The following is a 24,995-nucleotide window of genomic DNA, read 5'->3' on the forward strand; positions in this document are numbered from 1 at the left end:
TGCATCGCACATTGCTGATTTGTTTTTCAAAGAAATCATTAGATTGCATGGCATGCCTAGGACAATTGTCTCTGATAGGGATGTCAAATTTTTAAGTTACTTTTGGAAAATTTTGTAGGAAAAATTGGGTACCAAATTGCTATTTTCTACTACTAGTCACCCACAAACTGATGGTTAAATTGAGATTGTCAATCGCACACTATCTACACTCTTGCGTGCCATCATTGAAAAAAATATTAGAATCTATGAAGAGTGTTTACCCCATGTTGAGTTCGTATACAATCGCACGGTGCATAGTTCTACTCATTTTTCACCATTTGAAATAGTCTATGGTTTTAACCCCTTAACACCGCTAGACTTATCACCTTTACCTTCTTCTAAGCACGTTAACATGGATGGTGTTAAACGAGCAGATTTTGTCAAGAAATTACACGAGCAGGTACGCCTAAACATTGAGCGAAAAATGGACCAAGTTACTCAACGGGTTAACAAGGGACGCCAACGCGTTATGTTTGAACCTGGTGACTGGGTGTGGTTACATCTACGCAAGGAAAGGTTCCCAGTCCAAAGGCGCAATATATTATTTTCCCGAGGAGATGGGCCATTTCAAGTCATCAAGTGCATCAATGATAATGCTTACAAATTGGACCTACCCGGTGAGTACAATGTGAGCGCTACATTCAATGTCTCTGATCTATCTCCTTTTCTTGCAAACGATGAACCTGATTTGAGGACAAATCATTTTCAAGAGAAGGGGGATGATACAAACCAAGAGACACCATTGAGAACTATTCGAATTTCCCTAGAACCCGTGACTCGAGCACGAGCTAAGAAGATGAGGGAGGAACTCCAAGGGCTTGTTCGTGAGATACAAAGCCAAGAAATTGTCCCCAAGGTCATTGAGAGACTTGAGCATGAAAGAATGAAGGTCATCCATGTGGTACACGTCAAAGAGAACCATATGTGACCCTTCCCTAGTCACATTTGCTGTTTTAGTTAAGTCATTGTAATAAGGATTTAATGGTCCATAGCCTTACTTTATTTACCTAAGGGATGACCTCATAAGGTTCGGTCAAACCCACAATTCTTAGTCTTATGGAAATAGTCAAGCCTACAATTCTTAGTCTTAGTCAAACCCACAATTTTAGACTAGTTCCACATTATTTAGTTTTTCATCTCTATGTAAGGCTATAAATAGCCCATACTTTCAACGGTTTTGGGCATTCAATCAATAAATCAGATTTTGAGAGTTTTCTTGGTTTCTCCAAGACTTCTTGAATACCTTAGAATTTCTCTAGGTGTTCGTGACTTATCAATCCAGAATCGCACTAGGTTGTGGTGTCTTCTACCATTATACCAAGGTTCGTTAACCACGTGATTAACGGGTTGAGGTCATCCGCTCCAAACTTGGTGTCCTCTTGTCGATCCTGAAACTAATCTTTTGCGGGTTTCGTCACAAGGTTGGCAACGTTCGTGTCATAATTTTGCACCTTCATTCTGTCGAAACCAACAGGAGAGAAAAAACATGTACACAAAAATAAAAACAGAAAAATCCATAAAAGGTATCCGAACAGAGCTTGAGAAAAGGGGGAGAAAAGAGTTTTCATTGATTATTTGTGGGATAAGAAGACTAAGTGGGATTAGTTGAGGGGGACAACCGGACAGGGAGTAAAATATGTCAGAAAACAGAATAACGGCCTTTCTTCCCTCTTCTTTTCTGCTTTCCTTTGCTTTGCCTCCTCCTTTCTTCAGGCAAAGAGCATATTGTTCTTGACTTTCTTTCATGAATGAAACAAAGTTCCACCACTCCCCCCTTCCTGGCCCCTTGCTTCCTTTTCGCCTTTTTATCTGCATGGATAAAAGAATAATACACTCTACTATAAAACAAACCCACTATCTTCATACTTTGTTGACTTATTTGTTTAAGCATACGAGTTTTCGAGTCTTCCGAGGCTTCGGTTTCGACCAAAATTGAAGGCAGCATTCAAAGGGTATTTTGGAACATAAGACCCAACTGTTGAATCAAGGAGGCACTTGGTAAAGAAAAGTCCGGCTACATAAACGAAAAAACAGGGTACCAAAGACTAACCATTCGCTGCATCGCTGCTGCCGTGAGCATTTGGCCAATGCCAGCTGCTGATGGTGTTTGTCCATTGCCAGGGAGTGGCCAACCCAGAGCAGAAAGGAAAATAAGAAAATTTGAGAACCAATAAACTAAGTTTAAGACTCGAAAAAAGTGGGGTTAAAGAAACTAAGTGAGACGGAGAGAGAGCGAGACAGAAACCCAGGTGGAGATGTTGCTGTTGATAGTGTCTTTGGCCATTTTGTCAAACAGCTAGCGTTCAAAGATCATACAAGATTGCAATCCTCCACCTGGGTTTCTGTTATTTTGTCAAACAGCTAGCTCGTCTCTTGTTATTAAAGTGTGAAGGATAAATTAGGCATATCAAGTGAAAGTTTGTGGTAGAAATCTATTTTTCGCAAGAAACACGTGTCTTTCCTATGCGTTTAAGACACACGCCGTACATTTGACGATTTTCGTCTACTTTTCAGAATAATTCAAACCATGGGGTATTGACTTGTATGATATGAAACCACAAGGGGTTTTTCTGTATGATGGCTAAACCACAGGGGGCTTTTTTGTTGTTAACCCTTAAAAAAATGAATCATTGAACAAGGAGAAAAGTAAAACAATATAAGAAGTGTATTTTTTTCCAAAAAAAAAAAATACTAATGGTGGTTAAGTCACTATTTGATGAGTCTAGGAGATAAATTGCAATTTGGGCAAAATACAGGGGAGTTTAGCGCACTTAATCCTAATTTAAATTTTCTTATAAAAATTAGAAAAGATAATTGTTTTTCAGTATAATTAGACCATTTTACCCTTGCTTCTAAGGGTAAAAATTTAATTTCAAAAAATGACAAAAAGTTATATCACCATGCATCTTCTTAAAATCAATGTTTTTAAATCCGGACCGAAGAGTGAACCGCAGAACCTGTCGGTTCACGGTTCGACTGATTCAACCGGTTAACCCCCGGTTCAAAGGTTTAATAATTTTTTATTCATTTTAGGATTAAAAATTTTGAATAAAACTAAAATATTTATTTTAGAAAATAAATACTTAATAAAAACAAGTTGAATTGCAGAAGATTTCCTAAATTGAATGCCGTGGTTGTTAATTTCTGCTAGTAGTTCTCTTTTTTTGTGAAAAGAACAATGAATGCCGTGGTTGTTAAATAGTACCAAGATAAAGATCCATTAGCAATTAGGAAAGTTAGTGGTTTCCTAATCCTTTTCCTATGTTGTTCGGGAGTCAGTCTGGCGGCAAATTCAAATACAAAGTATAACGGCTAGAGTTTTGATCTTTTATTTGGGGGTTTTTCAGGTTCAGCCCTTTGGCGTTTGGGGAATTTTATTTCAGTTCCTTTTCTTGAACAATGAATAAACTTGATACCAATTCAGACAGCTCCATGCCTCCCTGAATTCACTCAATGTTGGGAGAGGTTTTGGTGAAAGTAAAGTTGGGATCGATTTTAGATATTTGACAAAGGTAAATGTGATCTTTGATCTTTTAGATAGATTTCCTCTATCTAAAAGCTTATAATTATAGAGATAAAATTTAACAAGACGTATATCCATAAATACACAATAATTTTTATTATTATGTTAGGGATACTGATATTTTTAAATATTATCTGTCTTGAGTGGTTTTAGGAAAAAAAATAGATAAATCTAGAGAAAAATGACATTAGAGGATAAAGTGCAAAACATGTTGATACCATAAGGGGATTAATTGGAGAGTTAACCCCTAGGGGTATAAATATCTTTTTGATATTTCCATTATACAAGATTAAAGTTAACTAACGGTTTAGGAGATAAACTGAGGAAAAAAAATATTAGGGAGTAAAGTGCAAAATTGGTTAAACCTAAGGGGAATTTTTGTTATTAACCTTTTCCTAAATTCCAACCTCCCCTTGTCAAATTCAACCGTCACAAGGGGCGCTTCATTATTATGATCTAATATGCCCAAGCCACAACTCATAGAAAGTGGATTAATCTGTCACATGTGAAGAGAGAAAGAGGGAAAGAAAGATCAAAGATGACATTTACCTTTGTCAAATATCTAAAATCTATCCCAACTTTACTTTCACCAAAACCTCTCCCAACATTGAGTGAATTCAGCGAAAAATGGAGCTGTCTGAATTGGTATCAAGTTTATTCATTGTTCAAGAAAAGGAACTGAAATAAAATTCCCCAAACGCAAAAGGGCTGAACCTGGAAGACCCCAAATAAAAGATCAAAACTCTAGCCGTTATACTTTGTATTTGAATTTGCCGCCAGACTGATTCCCGAACAACATAGGAAAAGGAGTCGGAAACCACTACTTTCCTAATTGCTAAAGGATCTTTAGCTTGGTACTATTTAACAACCACGGCATTCATTGTTCTTTTCACAACAAAAGAGAACTCCTAGCAGAAATTAAGAAGCAAGTGATCAAATCGATCCTCCAGGGTTTCGTTCTTTGGAGCTTGAAGAATAAGCAGACTATTATCATAGCCTCAAGAATTTCTTCATCTTTCTCAGAACCCATATTTCTTCGATCATATCAGGGGTTCTTTTGCAAACTCTCTGATTTTGCTATATTGGTTCTCGGGTTTGGTAACATTGGAGATTTGAGCGTTGATCGTTGTAGGGCGGGTTTCCCCTGTTACAGTCCAACATGGTTGTTGCTAAAAAAGACACGGTCGGGAAGAGAGACAATTTAGCAGATACAAAATTTACATCTCGAATCAATGGGAACAGCAAGAAAGGAGCGGCCCAAGTCCTTGTAGTTCTAGACGGTAAAGAAACGAATGGGAAAAGGAAGAGAATTTTAGATACGTTAAAAAGATTGCAACGCAGCAAGAACAAGACTGCTGCAGTTACTTTTAAGCCTAAGCAGCAGCAGGACAAGGGTACTCTGATGAAATCTAGTGAGCAGAGCTGCTGTACAAGACGAGCTAATGTTGCTGACGAATACGTTTTGAAGACCGCTTTATGTGCCGCGAGGCTAACACCCCGCTTTGCCGAAATTATTTCCATAGCAAAGGCTGAGAGAGCTGATGTCGATCAAGGAGAGGAGAGACTGGTACAAAAACAGGGCAAAGAGGAAGAGACGCTAAAAGAAGCTGAGCAATTGAAGAAGAAAGAAGCCGAATTGAGGCAGAAAGAAAGAGAAGCTGCCCGAGTTGCCTTACAGATGATGGAAAGCACAGTTGATCTTGAAGACAATCTCATGATTGTCAAGGAACTTGAGCAACTAAGTCAGTGCTCTTCCTCTTACATTGTCCGTGGATGCAATGGACCAGCAGTGATGGTCTTGAGAGGGTTAAAGACTGGCAAAGTTTTGCACCCCTTAGAGCAGCTTGGCTTGCACTTGAAGGAGGAATTCATGGCAGCGGATGATGATGAAGACGCATATTTGAGTCATCGGGAAGTAGAAGAAGGAGAGATCGTCAAGTACTAGTATTTTTGCAAGGAACTTGAATTCTAGATCCCTAGTTGTTCAAATTGTTAACTTTTGTTCGTAACGTGATATATTTTACTCGAGCTTGAGTTGCAGCTCTGTTTTCTTGTTTTGTATTATTAGTGTAAGAGTTCGTATTGCTATTGATAACCAGTTCTGTACATGAAATATAATTTTACTTAAGAGACATATCTTGGTTTTGTGATGAATTTCTAGTTTGATTTCTTCTTAGGATACATATTCTGCACACACACATACAGAAGTACGAAGCAAACTATTTCCAGGTGAATTTCATCAAACATTGTTGTAGTGCAGGAAGAAAATGGAAGGCAAACTGCTCTTGTTGAATGATATGGATGGATCTATCTCAAGTCTCTGCTTTTACTCATGTTTGTTATTATAAATCCTATATAAGGAAAAGAATATGAAGTTTCTGAAGTGAAGTTCAACAACACATCCACGCTTCTAGCTGTTAAGCTCTGACTCAAACTTGAGTATCACCATAAAATATGACTCGTGTTTGCGAAATCAGAACTAGAGTTTAGGCTAGTTTTTCATTGATGAGTGGATTCAAGATAAAGGCGTTTTCTTGTTTCATTAAAGAAGATGGAGTATAAAGATTGTAGCTACGGGTAAAAGGTAGGTTATTTGGTGTATTTCAGGTTCTTGAGAGTTATGAAAAGCCTGAGAGTTGCTACAATCACAAGCTGCCAATCAGCTGTAAAATTTCCTGCTATACATGAGCCCAAATGTTCGATTAAACTACAAAGAACAAATATAGAATGATGCCATGGTATCAATCAGTCCATAAGATGTACGATTTTGCCTGAAATTGTCTAGCTTTGAATTTGATTATCATGGGAGCATCATAATTAATCCGCGAGGAGGACTGTAGCTTTGCATAAAGCACCGAGCTTTTAAACAAACCCTCAATAAATAATATCAGAATAGTGCATGCTTGCATAAGTACTTGGTGTTATATAACATATGATTTTGCATAAGCACGAAGAACCAAAGTTGAAATGCAGAACCAAAAGAACAAAAAAAGACACCTTTTACATAGTTGTTCTCTGCCCTATTTATTCTACTCAACATTATCAGCCTCTGCATCCCCGAGTTCTCACATCAACTAGCAAAGAAGAATATATACAAGAAACATGAGGGGGAGGGTAAGGAGGCTTTCGTGCAGCTGAAGGCAGAGGTGCTCATCCTCATTCATACCTGAACGCCTATCCTCTGCGCAACCTGCACCACCATTGCAATCATTTCATCACTTCATGTTTATGCTTTTAAGGAGCAAAGAAATCACTGTAGCCTTTTCAGTTATGGTAGATGATCGAACAAGTTTTGGTATAGTCTTGGACTATCAACACAAGCTATTGAGGTACCAAATATACTCCATTGTTTGACTAATTACTAGCTGGCACACTCTTCAAGATTCAAAACACCAAAGGAAATCCAGACATGAAGTCTCGAAGGTATGCACGACCCATCGTTTTCCAACAGAATCACTCCAGAAGCCCAGCCAGAACAGGAAAAACTAGCTTATAGGAACTCTTACTAACTTTTTTCATAGAAGTTCACTTCTACTTCAGTATTAGGGCATCAGTTTACAAACATCATTAGCACCAAAGAGCACAGAGATCATTTCACCTGCTAAATTGCGGAAGTATTTAACTAGCAGTCATGTTTTCATGCCAAGAAAAAGCATGTGGTGCAAACTTGCCAAAGAAAACATAAGAAAGCTGTGTATGCACATTAATATTTATCAATTGCAGGCATAAGACATTATTTGAGAAATGATGGGTCAACTGGTCAAGCTACTTCAATGCCTGGAAATGAAATCAGAGGGAGAATTCAACCCATTTTGAAGAGATTTTGTCAGTACTCATGCCTATTCCCATATATGTGATATCAGAGACATAGTCAATCTGATGTGCGTTCTAGTTTCAGAACTGGACTCTCACTTTGGGGGTCTGTTGATTCAATAAGCACAAGTGACACTAAATGCTCTTCTTTCTGGAAATTCCTAAAGCATTCTCAAGTGGAATTTTTTGAGTTAGGAAATGCATGAATGATCATCTTATGTAAATAGTTAAAAGAAATAAATAATATCTTGCATCAACAGACAATCAAATATAATTGCAGCATCATGATACACTTAAATCCCAATCCTAGAATCTGCACTAATCAGAAACAAAACTCCCCAATACACTGCACTACTAACCACAAATCAGAACATTGTTTCCCTCTCTTTAAACCTCAATAGCTGGCAGTAATCCTATGAAACAAGGAGTTCAAAAATATTTAAAGACATAGATATACCTCTTTCAAGGATTGAACATCACTTCCCCAGAGCCATGCGTCACAACCTGCATCTCTGGCACCCCATATATCATTCCTTCGATCATCCCCAACATGCACCGCATCCTCAGGATTTACTCCCAACAAATCACAAGCCTTTAAAAAGATGGTTGGATTTGGTTTTTCTGCTTCAACCTGATTTATGAAAGAGAAAGAGCCAAATGTGCGTATCAGCGCAAACAAACAGGGAAAACAAGACCAATACAAAGCAGAAAAAGAATATCACATACTTCAGCTGACACCGCAACAGCATCAAACCAGTGATCACAATTCAGGGCCCTCAACACAGGTCTTAACCTAGTATCAAAGTTTGACACAACAGCTACTTTTACACCTGCTTTCCTAAGTGCTTGGAACACTTTCTCAGCATCTGGATCACAAAGGTGCCAAGCCTACAGATAGACACAAACAATGTTTAAGTCAAATTTCTCAATTGCTGCTTTTAAAAAGTTCTTTCATTTAAAACTGAAAATGGTAAAGACTTGATGTACATAAGATTGCTTCATTACAAAAATAAAACAAGGATTTAGTTCCAAATAAAGAACAGCAAGATGTATTGGTCAAGCTAACCTTTTCAGTCATATAATAATGATACAGCTCCTCTAAGTACTGAGAATCTGAACATCCAGTTGAAGAACTGACAATGAACTCCCAAAATGGTCTCGCGTCATTAACATATCTGTACATTGGAAAATTCTTTCCTCAGAAAGAAGCTCAGGAAGCTATCAGGAGATAACATAAAGCTGCAAATACTCATGAACCACGAGTTGTAGATATAGAACCAAAGACATTGATGACTTTTAAGGACAATTGGAAGACAAGAAACAGATAACAAATAGGTCAAGTTTTGGCATGATTAGTGGAGAGATTTAGGGTCATCGCACATCTCACTGATAAAGCACAAGAAACAGAATGGACTGATGAGTTGCCCTATGCTCTTCAACCAACACAGGACAATCAATAATCAAATAAGCAAACTTCAATAAAGTAAGAAGTATGTATAAGCAAAAAAAAAAAAAATGCAACTTATGAATCAAATGAAGAAAGAGAAACTAACAACTTACCTGAGACGAGATCTACCCCAAGGCTGCTCATAAGCCCATCTATATCTATTCAGTATCTCTGCCTCAGAATACTTTACCCCATATTTCTCACCAATTTGCCTGTAAATCTGTAGCAGAAAAGAACAAGTCCAGAAACTATAAATACGGTTAAATCACAAGATAAAAATGACATCAGGATAGAAACAACACAAACAGATCAAGGTAAGCACAAGCAAAAGAAACTAATGAGCAATTTGTCTTCAATTTCAAACGGGAATACAAAAATTGGCCAATCTTTAGAAGCTTCCAACATTTACCAAATCAAAACTTCAGCTAAATATGGACTTTCGGATGTTTTAATCAAAAATTGAAATCAAATGGACACATTATGCACATGCATAGACACAAAAAAAAAATCAGATACACAGGATATGGTAAGTAGATAAACGCCCCTAATCAAACAAAGAAGCAAACAGAAAAAAGACATACTTAACTAGTAGAAACAAATACGGAATAAAACCATTTCGCATTTTGAAGATGAGATAGAAGAGTCATAAATCATAACAAGAACAGTCACCCCTAAAAGGTTGTTACTTTTGAGCAACCCACCTAATTAAAGGTCATAAAATACTCGTTTCTTTGCATAAATGCGGAATAAAAACCTTTCAAACAAACAAAAGCGCAATTAAAAATCTTTTCTCACACACTACACTCAAGGGCACACACTAGACCGAATTAATTTACTGACCTGAGCCATGGGTTGAGAAGGCGCAACAAGAGTGCCCGCAGCATCAACCAGCAGAGCCTTATGAGTAAGCCCACCATAAAGGGCCCTCCTATAATCTTCATACTCCTTCAACATCCCAAACAGCCCTGTCTCCACACCAGACGACGTCGTTCCCAGGTGGGCTTCCTCTGGCTCCGCGGCTGCAGCTGCAGCTGCTGCAGATGTTGAAAAGGATGACCAGAATGACCCCAATGAGCCCGCATGGACCTCGGAACCATACCTTGTCCCGGACCCAGATGCGAAGCGCTGCGTTTTGGTAGAGAAAAGAGCGGTTCCTAGAAGTGATCTAGCTATCTTCGTTCTCATCGCCATTGGTTTCTCTCTCTTTTTTGGATCTTCTACATTTGATTTCTAGTTGTTGCAGCTAAGTTTCTTGATTTCACAATTTGTGCAGATATATATATAGCAAAATGGTAGCAGTAATAAAATCAATTATCTTGGTAATTTTAAAGGTGTGCTTTTTCATGAGGGTACAGGGTTGAGAGTCAGGTAACAGGGACTGGACTGGAGTGTTTTCTGTTATGATTTAGAAAGGAAAGAAGAGAAGAAGAAAGAAGCGGTGGGGTAGCTCTGGCTTTTACCAAATTGTGCAATAATTGGTTGAAACAAGGTGGAGGACTGGGGATTCTTTTGTACTCCACCCTAGTGTGACGGACAGTTTCCTGATATGGTACGGGTCTAAGTCCCCAGTCTTAACAATGTTTTAAAAACCGGACCGTTAATTGAACCGGTGAAGTGAAAGGGTCGAGATTCAATCGATCGGACCAGTTCAACCTCGGTTCAATAAATTTTTTAAAAAATAATTTATATAAATATATATATATGTACAAAATAAGACATGTAATGGACTAATTTAATACTTTATATGATGAAAAGTTTACTATTTTTTAATAACTTAGATTTTTAAAAATAAATTTTTTAAATTATAAATTAAAACAAATAAATTTCATCTCAATTTCAATTATATATAAATCTAACCCAAAAATATCACAATATTTTGAAATTATACAAAATTCACGTCTATGAAAATTTAGATATTGTGAACTTAAATTTTAATTTACGTTTTCAGATTTAGAGATTGCAATTTAAAAAAGAAAGTTTGGAGTTCAAAGGAAGTCAAGAAAATCGAAAATAGAAATGTAAACTTGATAAGAAACAAAAAATGAGATAAAAGTGAGTGGTTGTGGTATTAAATAATTTGGGTTAAAAAATAATTCTTTTTTAAATTTTTTCAATTTAATGGACAAAAACAAAATTAAAAGATGGAAGAAAATATCAATAAATTAAAAATAAAGAGGTTTGATTAAAAAGGGAGTGACAAAAGAAAAGAGGATAGAGAGAGAGAGAGAGTTGAAAAATAAAAAGAAAGAGCCATGAGAGGATGAGATTTTGTAAGAAAAATGAAAAAAAGAAATATGAGTGTTTGCTTTATATAAATAAGTTATCAAAAAAAACTAATAAGATGTGATGGTGCAATGGTTAATACATTGGTCTTCTATTACAAAGGTCTTGAGTTCGAATCTTGATAGCTGCATTTTGCAAAAAAAAAGAGGAAGGTTGAAAACCGGTTCAATGGCGGTTTTTACGGTTCGATCGGTTCTTGATCGGTTTTTTGACAAAGTCAACTATAGCATTGAACCGGACTGGTGCCATGGCCGGTTCGCGGTTCAATCGGTCGAGCCGGCCGGTCTGGTCCGATTTTCAAAACATTGGTCTTAACCGCCTAAGGATGAGTACTAATTATTTTATCAATTGAAGTTTTTTTTTTTTGGTATGTTTTATTTAAGGGTTTCGTTAATGGGTAATCGAGATACTTAGATGCTAACCACTGAGCTTGGCTGAGTGGCCACCACGTGAGACTTAAGTTCCTTCTTGGGCTGTAGGTAAGGGTTCAAATTCCACATGCAGTGAAAAAAATGCAAGCATAAGTAAGGGTTCAAATTCCATTTGCGGCGAAAAAAATTCAAGGGTGGTGCCACAGCACCCCTTTGGTCTAGTAAGGTATGTGTACCTGCTAGTTTCCAATACAAGCCTCTTTAGACTCCCCCTCCCCTCTAGTGTAGGATAGAATAGGTTATACAATAATTATCGTCTCGATAAAAAAAAAAAAAGATACTCAGATACTCGTTAAGAGAAGTCTCGTGTGTTATTTTTGATGAAAGTAAAGTTGAATTGAGAAAGAGCAAAAATGTAGAGGTAATATAATTGTCGATTTGGTGTAATTGAAATATATGATTTGTAGAATAAATTAATTTTGAATTAAATGCATCATCTAACGTTCATTTGGCATTGCTAGAAAAATCATTTTTGATGTGTTTAAACGGATAATAGACTAAGTGGTCTGAAATATGGGTAAATGGTAATAAAAGTTCTCAGAACAACCGTTCCTAAACAATGCAATAGCTTAGTAACAAGTTATAAGATGCACTTAACTATTTGTAAAATCTCGTAACAAAGACGCAATTATTATTATGAATAGAATTCACGTAAACAGTGATGGAGTATCACACAATTGCTGTAAAGTTGTACAAGTAATTAAACGTATTTTACAACTTATTAAAATGGCATTAAACCGTTGAGGAACAATTGTTGTCGTGGATTACCAAAATACAAGTCCTTGACTCCATAGAGGGAGAAAACAATAAACGTAGTACACATATGAATCTTATTCAAATGTATTTGATGAATCCAGTAATAGAAGAAACAATAGGGATGTATTTCTGATGATCATGTCTTCAAATAGAAAAGATGTGGTGAGTAAAGAGGAATTGGGGAGTGCGGATGCCGAAAAAAGAAAAAGAAAAAAAAAAGGTATTACAATTCTTTTTTAACAATGTAAATCGAATGTGTTTCCACATAGAGAGGAAAAACCGAAAAAGTAGTAGCTTTGCTTGGGGAAAAAACATGTGACGGTGAAAATATTGGCCTCTACTTTGCATTATTGGCATTTCATGTATGAGGAAACCAGGAGGGGCTTAAGTCCCTCCTTGGGTTGCAGGTGAAGTTTTAAACTTCACCTGCAGCGAGAAAAATCTAAGAGTTGTGTCAGAACACTCTTTTGACTTAGTTGGATCTGTATATTCATTAGCCCCCTACCACAGCCTCCTTAGGCTCCCCCTCCCTCCTAGATGAGGATAAAGTAGGTTATACAAATGTATCGTTGCTGATAAAAAAAAAAAAAATGTATGAGAGCAACCTTCTATTCAATTTAATTTGGCCAAATAACAAATTGATATAACATTTGAAATCTAGTCATTCACTATTCAAACTTTTCTGGAGCCTGTCTTACTCCATGAGTTGTATTATTATTTTTTTCCCGTGTCTTGTCAAAGATCAATGATTGCCGTCAGATGAGTATATATCCTAGGCATGAATCGTATGATTTGCAAAAGACAAAACAATACACCCCGTCTTACTAAAAGCACATTATTATAAAAAAAAAATTCTTGATCTAATAACAGAAACAGTAAATTTAGAATAGGAAAACAGTTTGTCAAGTTCAAGTCTTAGGTATGAAATGAGGTAATTACTATTCTTTAGTTATTTCTTCCCTTTTTTTATTTATTATAAGATGATAAATTATCCCACTAATATAACTTTTGCTACACTATCAGTTTTGGATGAAACGACAGTTATGTAAAATTTGAATTTGAAATTTAACTTTTACACGTGTATCATGAATCTAATAGTGATAGTATATACATTGTTAGTGTATATAGAATTTACCTTTTATTTAATTATCACCATCACTAGTTTTTTTTGAAGTATAGATTGTTAAATTCATGAATATGATTATTAGTCCCACATTGATTTGAGAGAAAACGAAAGAGTACTTAATAGGTTAAAAATCGAGACCTATGAATTTAAACTTGTGAGTTAGGTTTTGTCACTAAAAAAAAGAAAAGTTTCATCTTCTAGACAAACTCTATTGAGAGAGTATCCAAATACACATTCCAAATCGAGTTTCATTGTCAATTTTAGTGGGCCAAAATGGACAAACCATAAGAATGAATACTTTTAGCTAAATAAGCCATAATTGGAGTTATTGCTCTACTTAAAAACAGTTACTTTTTGCATACGTTTTTTTAAAAAAATAAAAATTAAAACCGATTAAGACCAGCTTAAATAGTTAAATGAATCAAACAACGTACCGATGTGGCAAACCAAGAATGCCACACGAATCCTCGTCAGCATCAGCTGCAAAAGCTTCAGTTTCGAATACTATCCACTCCACTGATTTCGGGCGTAGGACCCACATTAACATCCTCAAATGTGGCGCCACTCTATGTTCCAAATGAATCGGCAACTTCTGCTTCTGGCCATTTGATTAAACCAAATGGCAACTCTGTCCTGATATAAAAACAACAAATTTTATTTGTTATCATTAGTATAATACTCCCTCCGTCCCACTTTGATAGTTCTGGTTGTCTTTTCACACAGTTTAAGAAAAAGTAGTTAACTTTGTTGGAACAATCAATTTAGGTAATTATTTTCCTAAAATACCCTCACATTAATTAGAGTATAACTTTATGGGAACTTGAATTGATGGTAAAAAAAGAATTAACTCTCATTAAATGGGGGTAGGTTTATAATAACAACAACTTACATTGAATAAGGATATTTAAAAAAAATTAAAATATAACTACATTCTTCAATTGGAAACTGGACTACAATTTGGGACAAACGAAAAAGGAAAACAGGACTATCAAAGTGGGACGGAGGGAGTAATTTCTTTTTGAGAATCCTACTTTGACAATAAATAAAGAAAAGCTTTTTTTTATTGACAAAAATAGATATTTTGTTTGTAGTCAAGTTTTAGGTAATTCTTGTTTGTCTGGATGAAGTATTTGGAGAGTTAGGCGACGAAGAGAATATGACATTGAAAACATTCAAGAAATCATATTTTCATTATAGTTTCGTTGACAATTTCGTGTGAGTAAATTTTGCATTTTGCTTTTAGACAAATTTTTTATTGAGAAAATAAATATTTTGTTTGTAGTCAAGTTTTAGGTAATTTTTGTTTGTCTGATTGAAATATACGGAGCATTGGACGAAGAGAGTATGACATCAAAAACATTCAAGAAATCACGTCTTTATTATTTTGTTTTGTCGACAATTTTGTGTGAGTAAAATTTGCATTTTGTTTATAGAAAAAATTTTTTATTGAGAAAAATAGATATTTTGTTTGTAGTCAAGTTTTAGGTAATTCCTGTTTGTCTGGATGAAGTATATGGAGCGTTAAATGAAAAAAAGTATGACATTTAAAACATTCAAGAAATCACGTCTTCGCTATCATTTTGTCGACAATTTCGTGCGAGTAAACTTTGCTTTCTAATATTTAGATTTTGTTTGTCACGCAAGCTTGTACAACTTTTATAGGCAAATTTGATCCGTGAGGATTAAAGATTTAGAGTACTGTAGATGTTAGTTTATAGTAATATTATGTGTAACGATTTTCAACTGAATTGTCTTATTTCATGTCAAAAGCAAAACATGTATTGTTCATTTAACAGTAACAAGGCACGAAAGATTTTTAGTTACGTGTTCGTTTCTTGTCGTCAACAATCATCATTTAAGTAACCATCAGCCTTAGGCTGGCACCCTCCACCAAGCCTTTAAGGCTTTGGTGGGGTGGGAGGAAAGATTTTGTCACATTTGTGGTTCTTCAAAAAAAATCCAGACGGGTGCGTGGTGCATCCATCTAGTCTGGTGGTGGTTCTGTCCCTATCGATCCTCCATAGAATCAGTTGGGTCTCCCCGTAGTTAGATTAAGATAGATTAGGAGTAGAAGTAGCGATGACGATTGATAAAAAAAAAAAATCATCATTTAAGTAAAAACGATCAAAACCCTGTTAATTTCCATTTTCGTGCAATTGAATACTGAAAATCTTTCTATAGAGTAAGACATATACAAATTGAATTACACGACTCCTTGTACCACTCCCAAAAAAGACTTGCAAATTTCAAGTAGGACTGATTTAGAAGAGTGGAATTTAGGAGGCTAAGTCGCTTGACACCCTAAATCAGGTCCAAATTGTCATCTAAGTCCAACTACATTGGTGTACGTTTTTTTTTTTTACTCGGAAAAAAGAAACGTATATCACCAGAGTTTTGAAAACGGGACCGGACCAGCAGATTCGCAGAATAGACATTGGTATATGTTGTCACCCGGAATAAGACACAAGTGTCGATGAATAATTGCACCTTGCTGAAAGATGCAAGAGACGATTTTGAGACAATAAGATAAAAGGGATAATTTAAGAAACCTCCCCTGTCAACTTATCATAATGTTACTCAGCTCATCTTAAGTTTTTAATATCGCACTTACTACTGATCCTGTTTGGATTGTAAATTATTTGAGATATTTTTACTGTAACATTTTTTGTAATGTGATGTATGTGAGATAAAAAGGTAATTGGGAAGATAAAAATGTGTGTTGGAAATTGTAATGATGATGTAAGCAAATAAATTTTGGCAAATAATCCTCAATCCAAACAAGATGATTGTCAACTTGACAAGACTAAATATTCCTGTCAAATGTCACAAGTTGACAACATTACCCTTGCCCTTAACAACTATTTAACCGAAAACTCAAAACAAAATACAATTTTAAAAGCAAAAAATGTAAATTGAAAAAAAAAATTGCTAGTTAATAATGGTGTATATTTCTTTGCATTGGAATCATGGTGGAATAGCAAAGGATATGAATAAATTAAATCTAATCAAGATCAACCACTCAAGAGGATTTTATAGAGTAATTAACACCTTAAAAAATTTCATGCACAGTTACAATTAAGGAAGTCAAGATATTTTTTGGAAAAATATGTTTTAATTCATGGTGTAGTTTAAGTTGTATTGAAAACTAAAATAATCTCTTCATACGTGTGAATTTTTCAAGGGGTAAATTTTGCTTTTGTTCCAATACAATTAAAATAAATACTTTACGTCACGAAATTTACACCTTATAAAAATTTAAAATTTTATTTTTATTATTGTTATAAATTTCATAAGTAGGATAATATAAGGGTAGTATTGAAACAAAAGTTTTATCTTTCTTGTATTTCCTTCAAAAGGGTTAAAATGTTATAAGAAATACAATCCAAGAGAGGTAAGTGAGATATTAAAAATCTCAGGGAGCTGAGTGATATTATAAGAAATCTCGGGGGTTTCTAAAATTGTCCCTAAGATAAAAATTAATCTTATATATACTGACATATTATTACAGTTAGGTGTGTGGTATATATGTAAACTTTGGATTTCAGATTCGAATCAAGATTAATTGTTATATATTCAATGACGATAGTGTATACACTATTAATGTATAAAAGATTAATCAGTAAAATAGTGGTAAAAGATAAATGTTGAATATGATTACACTAGTATCTGAATGAATTAATGGTTCTTGCGCCGATGACTCCTCCTTCTATTTTACTTTATTTTTTTGGTTAATTTAGATTTAAAAAGTTGACATTTGATGTTCAACCAAAAAAAATTGTTATTTCAACAAAGTTAAAGGAAAGAAAAAAGGAAAAAAAGAAGTCAATCCATCTTTTGTTGATTTAGATAGGTAAATCTCAAATCTCAACCACTCCTTTTGCAATAAGTGATTTAAGTATTATGGCAATGAATTTGTCTAACAGGTGCTTAATGGTTTTTCATTAATAGTGCATCATTGAGTGAGGCCCCAAATGTGAATTAATTCTGTGGTAATTTAGCAACGAAAAGAAACATAAGGGGCAAAAAAAAATGAAAAGGAGAAAAGATCAAAAGCATGGGAAGAATGAGTACCAAGACAAGCAACCTACGTCTTGTCGATTCGCTAACAATGAAAGGTTTAATCAATTCACCTATCTTTTCCAGCCCCTTAATCTTGACGCATACAAAGGCAAAGTCAAGCAAAGTAGGGAGGCCACAAGATGAAGTGAGTCGAAAATGACAGGGGCAGAAATCAAGAGATTCTTACTGGCAATGCATGGCCCTAAACAACGAGAGACACAAAAACTAGTGGAACGAGTCTTCCTGGGACCCTAAGGCCTCAGTACCAGAATCTGGCTTTGGATCCCGGAACAGGGTTGGAAATCCTCGTGGGATTCGGTCCACAAGCCCCAAAATTTGTGACTCTCAGGATTTCTTGATTTCTGATGATGACTGATGAGTGGAATGCGTTTTGATCCAAAAAAACCATTCACATCATTTCTCACCATTTCGTTTATCTTCATATTGTTCTTTATCATTCCATCTTTTAGTAGCGCAACCTTGTTCAGATTGTTGTTTTTTACAAAAAAAAAAAATTTATATTTTTCGTTAACACAATTTTTAATTATCTTTTTATCTCACATGCATCAAATCATTACATTACATTTTTCTATATGAACTCCTAAAAATAGCAATTCAAACGCAGCCATTTTTCTTTTCATTGTTATTTCTAGTTCTTTTTTATGATAAAATTGTAGCCAAGGTGATTTGCTAGAAAACTTGAACAAGCTACACATTTGATGACATAACATATGCCGTTTTACTATGAAGTTAACGATATCTTTAAGGACAAAACTCGAAACAAAGATATTAAGTCTCATGGCTGAAGTTCAACTAATATGGAGCAAGTTTTGCCCTAAAATCGCAGTCCCGCTTTGGTTTTCAGGTTTAGTTATGCATATTCTGGCTAGATCTTAACATTGATAAATGATTAATGATTTTCGTTTATCTTACATTTTGCTGTATAACCAATCCAATATGTTTTAGGGCTTGCTGTAGTTTTGGAAAAGTTGATTTCACTATAAGTGATTCTAGAACAGTAATTTTGCAGAATTATTGGCAGAACAACATTACATTTTCTTTTGCGTAACAATAAGACAGTAAAAAAGGGATATGCAAAAGCAAATGCAAAACAAAGCAGTGTGGCTGCAAAAGAATGCAAGAAAGTTGGAAAATTTGCAGAACTCAGCAATGCTAAACCATCTTGGACATTTGTAGAAAACATATAATCCACAAACGGAGTGGATTTTTTCTAAAGAAAATCATGAATAAAATACCTTCTTTCCGTTTACGCAAATCAAACATACTATTTCTTGATTGTGAGTTGAGGTTCTTCTATTTAGATTATAGTAGCAGTTCTGCTATTCATACGGTGGCGTCAATCTTTTATGTAGAAGGAATAACACAAAATTTCTGGATTTGAATACTGCTAAGATTTGCATGTATATAGGTTGCACGGAGAAAAGAAAGAAAAAAAGGTAAAATTACTCTCATTTGAAAGAAGTTTTCTCTCCTAAAACCAATAGAAACTCAATACAAGATATTTATTTTTCTCCGACTTGCTTAATTTCATAAACCATGATTAAACATGATGTTAGGCCATAAATTTTTTTAAAATAAATTGGGACTTTTTAGACGTTTTGAAAATCTAAGGTGGCTTTATGGCAACTTTGGGCCAATATACAAAACAAATTGCAGAATTGAATAAATAAATAGATTTAAAAACAATGTGAATACATACACAAACAGTATTTTGTTCAAAAGAAGCAATTATAATTTTCATCTCAGTAATTCATACTACTTGGAAATTTTCAATTTGAAAGCATAAGATACTATGACAGAACCTATCCACAAATTCCCATTTTTTTCGACTATATCACTACCATACATCCATGTCTCTCCGTTTTTGTCTTCTAATGCCTCCAACACATCACCTTTCTCACTTAATTTAAGTGCCAATCCAAAACCATAATAATCATTGGCTAATGATGAGTGAGCTCCGCTTAAATCCGAAGACTGCTTTTTATTAAATGACCCAATTCTTGAATTAATTGCAACCCAAAATTCCCCTTTTTGGTTCCTGTTGATGTTATCTGGGATTCCTGGAAGATTTGCAAAGACTTCAACTCTGCCAGCCTTCGAGGGATCGAGCCAAAACTTCAGTACTCTGCAATTTGTTGTCTCGGTAATGAGAAGAAAGTCACCATTTTTGCTCAAGGCCACTCCATTTGGAAACATGAGATTGTGCAGAAGAACTGTTACTTTCTTGGTTGTTGGGTCAAATTTCATTAGCCTTCCTGAATTGTCACCACTAAATATTATCGACATATAATCCCTGAAATTTTGGAACCCTTTAATTAGAACAGCATAATTGTAGCTAGCTGGACGCCTAAGAATTGCCTTGACATAAACGTAAATACAAACACTTTTTTTTTTTTTTTATTTTATCGAATATTGGGTTAACACCACTTTAATGGCAACAAATGTGACATTTCCTTTACACTAACACTAAATACCCAAGGATTCACATGCATATTTAATTTGCATCAAGTAAAGAAATTTAAAAAAAAAAAGAGTCTAAAATAGGATTTTATTGTATTTCCATATTCTTTAGGGGTAGGATAAGCGTCCTAAAGATGACTACTTGGATATTAGGGATACACCATTTTGGCTAGCCTGCAAAATGCACACATCAATTCTTCGTATGGAAAAATGAAGAATCCCAACATTCTAAAGGGTTTGCTACTGGATCTATCCATGTAAAATTTTTATGCATGATGCTCATTTCTTCATAGCTCCGAAGTTTCTGCTGATCCTTTAATTACTCTACAACAATATGTTTTCAAAACTGGACCAAACCCTATTAAACTCGAAAAGTCAATCAATCCAGCCAAACTTAGTAAAAAATCGGTGGAACGGGTGAAAATCGATAAAAAAATCGGACTTTTGAACTAATTCTTACTTTTTTTTTTAATTTCAAAGTCATCCAAGTTGCGTAATAATTAAAAGAATAAAAAAAAGGAAAAAACCTTGAACCGAGTTAAATCGGTTGAATCGATTTGAACCATGAACTAGAAACTTATCCAGTTTACTTAACCGTTCGAATTTAAAAATATTGCTCTATAGGGATGTGGATAATACGGATATTTTAACTTGATCAATTTTTATACTCTACAATTTAGGGACTCAAAACTGACGTTTCAATAGGTTCAGAAATGCCTTCACATTTTCATATTTTAGAACCATGAACACAAGCTAGGACACCAATTATTGAGAGGATGCTTCCTATATACTAGTTGGAAATTTCCTATCAAGCCTTCAAGTAGTGAGAATGCGTTGGTGGAATAAGTTGTGGATGGATTGCATTAATGGGAGATGATAAGGTCTCGTGCATGTCAAGATGTGATGCCCTGGCAAGAAATGAAAGCATAAATGCGACTACATCATGACAGGGAATTCTTGATAACTGTTGGCAAGCAGGGACCATTATCCCACTTCCTGCTTGCCTTGTCTTTGAGGTCTCACAAGGCCTCAGCTATCAGTATCAGTTGTTTTGGGTACAGTTGAAGCAAGAATCTATGAGCTTTTTATCTCCTGGACTTTTCTTCCTTTCAGGTGTAAAACTATAACATTTCAATTTTTTTTTTTGGTTTATGATAAAATTTCAGAACTTGTTCTGGGATGATACAACGACACAATCTTTTCTACGACAAATCTTACACTAATAAAACTAAATGCATTACACATTAGCTTTATTCAAATTTGCAATACTTGCTGGTGGAAAAAAAAATTACACCAAGAGTCTAGAAAAGATTTTAATTCTATACAAAACTATGAACATCTTAAATTTTATGCGTTATAGGGTTTTTGAAATTGCATGAAAAGAAATATGAGGAAATTCAAGAGGGGTTCAGGTCTCTTATGGCATCTAAAACAAAACAAGGTGCCATAAAGTGGAAAAGGAGAGTAGTTCGAGTTTGCTAGGGATGGTGGTGCTTGGGGCACACAAATCACTGCTGCTTCATAAATAGCCCAATTCAATCCTGGGTGTGTAAATGGACGACCCAGAGCCAGCAGAGTAATTGAAAGCCCATCTTCAAATGAGATATTTACATTTTAGCCATTAACAATAACATTTAATTTTGAAATTAATATTCTATACACTAATAGTGCATACACTGTCACTATTGAATGCATAACAACTCATCTATATGAAAATTTGAAATCCGAATTTTTCTTATGTGTGCAACTGTGACAATATATATGCTATCAGTGTATATAAAATTATCTCTTAATTTTGCATAAAAGAAAATGTAAGATAATAAAACAAGAATTAATTTTTTGGAGTAATTTTTCCTACACTGATAGGATGAGTGACACTTATGTAAAATTTAAATTTAAAATTTAACTTTTACATAGCTATCATAGATCTAACGTTGACAGTATATGTACAGTCAATGTAGGTAAGATTTACTCATAAAATGAACTTACCTTCTTTGAAATTTCGTGCTGCTGTCTGTAAAATATACTACACCGCTTCTTTGATCGACAACCACACCGTTTGTGAACTTGAAAGGAACTCCTTGGGCTTCTTTTGCCAGTGGCGTAGCCAATCCACCATTTGGGCCAACGACTAAGAGACCCATATATGCATCTGCAATATAAAGATCGCCAGTCTTGTGATTGAAACTTAATCCCAATGTTCGCCCGCACCTAAATTCAGTGTCATCATGATCTTGTGCGCCTTCGCAACCATGTCTGTTTACAGAAACATTGTAACTGTTAATGTAAATAAGTTATTGTATCGATTAGTCAATTAGTATCAATCAATGATTAGCATCAATTAGGTCAATTCTGTCGACAGTATGTATCTATAGGAAAGCGAAGATTTGATGATAGAGATGTGTTGTGGAATGATATTAATACAAGTATTTGAAGAAATTTGACCACTAACTTGCATCTATTCAACCTAAATATCTTAAATATGTTTCAATCTGTAACATGCAGCCATAAATATTCGGTTTTTCTAACAGATGCCTTTGGAGCACTTGTTAACATACTCAGTATTCATTTAACCTACTATATATATATATATATATATATATATATATACACATATTAATAATTATTATCTTCTCTTGCATTTATATACTTTTTCTATTTAATTTTTCCTACTCTCCCTAGTGTTTATTTACTTTTTTGCTAATTAATTTTATATTTTAAAAAATATAACATCTGAAATATATCTTAAACCAATAAACGTTTTAGGTATTTACATCATAAGAATTAGAGTGTTGTAATGTTACATGAGGAAAACTTCCAAATTTATTACTTTCTCATTGATTGATTACTAACCACAAAGTTTTCCCCTCTTATAATTTTAATTACCAACTCTATCACGTGGAACCTGGAATTTCATGCATTTTATGGCATTAACTATTGAGCAGTTTCATGTCACTTCACCGATTTCAAAAGTAAAGGCAGCACATATAGGTACACATACACATACATAATTATGTGCCTTCATGACAAGATACTAATTCTGTTAATTGGGATTTTTAGAATTGTGAAGTGGTGAGAATTATATTATATGTCCATAATGTGTTAAACAAGAGACCCATGAAGAAAAAAGGTACTTAGGGTTAGGTTGCCTCTGATATTTGAGAAATATACTTATATTCTCAGGGTTTAAATTAACTTTTTATTGAAGGACAAATCATCCATTTAAGAAGTAGCCACCACACCACTAGGGCCACAACAAGTCTACGAGCAGGCAGCAGCAGCAGCAGGTTGAATTGGGGAGGGGACACAAGAGGTCACGATTAGTTGTCATCTGTGACAATGCCTTGCATGGCCAATTCTGACAGCCATTAGTGTCTGGCATGGTCAATATTGGCCTTAAAATTATCATTTTTCAAATGGGCAATTGCAATTTGTCTAAAAAAAAAATGAAATAAAATGTGCAAGTTGTGTTTTAATGTCCTGAATAGCTTTCAATAAAATGTATGAGGCGACTAAATAGTGTTGATAATCTACATTAATTTCCTTAAAGAATCATATATTTTGACCTTTTAGCATGCCAATTACGTCTAACAGCTCAGAATCATTAGGCAAATGGGAGTTTGGATATTTATGAGGACTGGAGCAGCATTAACTAATTGTAAATGATTCATCAAAGATTAAATTAACCAATCTACGAGTCTGTATTTTCATGAAAATACAATTTGAGAATTAGTGACCATGAAAGCTTCAATTTTTCAACTATAGCCGTGGAATTGCTCCTCAATTTTGATTATATGTTCTAATGTCGATGAACAAAAAGAAGATTCACTATTTATTTGAGGAACCAAAAGAGCGAACAAATCCATGGATTTGATTCCTACACAAGATCTAATCTAACATTATTTTACAAGACAGAGGAGTGGAGTGATTGCGACGTGGAGGCAAAATGTCAAGGTTAATTGAATATCGACTCAAAATTCTTTGCTTCACATGAAGCAAAAAAAAACATGACTTTCCTAAGTGTGTAGAAGATTTCTCTTACGCACCTGTAGAAATCTTTAGAAACCTTGACTTGAGGAGGGAAAAAAAAACATTTTAGCTAACCTACATCATGTGAATATTTTTAACCTCAAAGTTCCATCTTATGCCAGTTATTATGTTAGCCTAACAGATTGGTAGTGTATTTATGTTGCAAAAATATTACCAAGTTTGCCATGCATTCTTGTACCAAACAAAAACCCCTTTGGATTCCCCAACCTTGAAACCTCGGCTGTAGGGGGGTTGAATCAAGACTGACAGTCTAAACTTTGACTCGATTCGATTCGTTTACGGTCATACTTTGGGATAATGGAATATAAATCATGCTAGTTAAATGCATGGGGATAAATGTAACACAGAGACACATGGATAAGAATGTTTTCACCTGTGAGGAGTTGTCACAGCAAAGTTGATCCACCGATTCTCGTTACGCTGCCATTTGATTATCCGACCATCAGAAACACCAGTGTACGGCCCCTCTCCATGTTTGTCGAAAGCTAAGCTCTCAGGTCCAACTGCATCAAGAATTGGAAGTACTTCATATTGGTTAGATTGCCCATCTTGTTCATGTTGGTGATATTGCTGGTCTGGTTCAGGTCGAGGGCTGACTAGTGTAGCAATTAGAACTATGGCTAAGGTCGCCAAAAAGAGCTTGCCGTTCATGGCTATTATGACAAAGAACACAAAATTGTTGAACTTATTGAAGTCGAAGGCAAGTATATATAGCGATGAGACGGTTTTTTTTTTTTTTTTGGTCAAAAAAAGTTGAGGAGGAGGAGAGACTCACTTCATTCAACGACTAGGACACACTATTAAGTGGTGTACTATGTAGATTACCCTAGGTCTTACAGATTATCTACAAACAAACTATGCACGAGAGCTGTGCGGGTTTGATGAGTTCTTTTAAGGGTAAATTATCTTTTTTACCCCTCATGATTTGATGTTTTATGATATAACTCCTCCATGGTTTAAAAATCTATATATAACATTTTCGTAGTT

At 34.9% G+C, this 24,995-nt stretch overlaps 2 protein-coding genes across 3 annotated transcripts; both read right to left on the reverse strand.

Moving 5' to 3' along the window:
* Positions 1-6,422: 6,422 nt before the first annotated feature.
* LOC113776086 (N-acylneuraminate-9-phosphatase) lies at positions 6,423-10,223 on the reverse strand. The gene is made up of 6 exons (XM_027321163.1): positions 9,663-10,223; positions 8,936-9,042; positions 8,442-8,550; positions 8,102-8,263; positions 7,833-8,006; positions 6,423-6,752 (listed from the first exon to the last, which is right to left on the reverse strand). The coding sequence occupies exons 1-6, from the start codon at positions 10,011-10,013 to the stop codon at positions 6,723-6,725; spliced, it is 933 nt and encodes a 310-aa protein (XP_027176964.1). The 5' UTR covers positions 10,014-10,223; the 3' UTR covers positions 6,423-6,722.
* An 8,974-nt stretch (positions 10,224-19,197) lies between these two features.
* Positions 19,198-24,683, reverse strand: LOC113775474 (protein STRICTOSIDINE SYNTHASE-LIKE 2-like). 2 transcript variants are annotated; one of them, XM_027320373.1, is made up of 3 exons: positions 24,382-24,683; positions 21,948-22,214; positions 19,198-19,791 (listed from the first exon to the last, which is right to left on the reverse strand). In XM_027320373.1, exons 1-3 carry the CDS (start codon positions 24,657-24,659, stop codon positions 19,254-19,256), a joined length of 1,083 nt encoding a protein of 360 aa, XP_027176174.1. In that variant the 5' UTR covers positions 24,660-24,683; the 3' UTR covers positions 19,198-19,253. The 2 variants fall into 2 exon arrangements, with proteins under 2 accessions (XP_027176174.1, XP_027176175.1); XM_027320374.1 differs by lacking the exon at positions 19,198-19,791 and adding an exon at positions 21,303-21,550.
* Between the last annotated feature and the right edge of the window lie 312 nt (positions 24,684-24,995).

The sequence above is a fragment of the Coffea eugenioides genome, chromosome 6, assembly GCF_003713205.1.
Source record: "Coffea eugenioides isolate CCC68of chromosome 6, Ceug_1.0, whole genome shotgun sequence".
Lineage (NCBI taxonomy): Eukaryota > Viridiplantae > Streptophyta > Magnoliopsida > Gentianales > Rubiaceae > Coffea > Coffea eugenioides.

Excerpts from the sequence above, each read along its gene's own strand:
- LOC113776086 (XM_027321163.1), bottom strand. The coding sequence starts at position 10,013 with ATGGCGATGAGAACGAAGATAGCTAGATCACTTCTAGGAACCGCTCTT. Across the intron at positions 9,043-9,662 it reads CTTCTCAACCCATGGCTCAG|ATTTACAGGCAAATTGGTGA; the intron begins GTCAGTAAATTA and ends TTTCTGCTACAG. Across the intron at positions 8,264-8,441 it reads ATTATTATATGACTGAAAAG|GCTTGGCACCTTTGTGATCC; the intron begins GTTAGCTTGACC and ends GTCTATCTGTAG.
- LOC113775474 (XM_027320373.1), bottom strand. The coding sequence starts at position 24,659 with ATGAACGGCAAGCTCTTTTTGGCGACCTTAGCCATAGTTCTAATTGCT. Across the intron at positions 22,215-24,381 it reads GCTGTGACAACTCCTCACAG|ACATGGTTGCGAAGGCGCAC; the intron begins GTGAAAACATTC and ends TTCTGTAAACAG. Across the intron at positions 19,792-21,947 it reads AGCACGAAATTTCAAAGAAG|GGATTATATGTCGATAATAT; the intron begins GTAAGTTCATTT and ends CCAAAATTTCAG.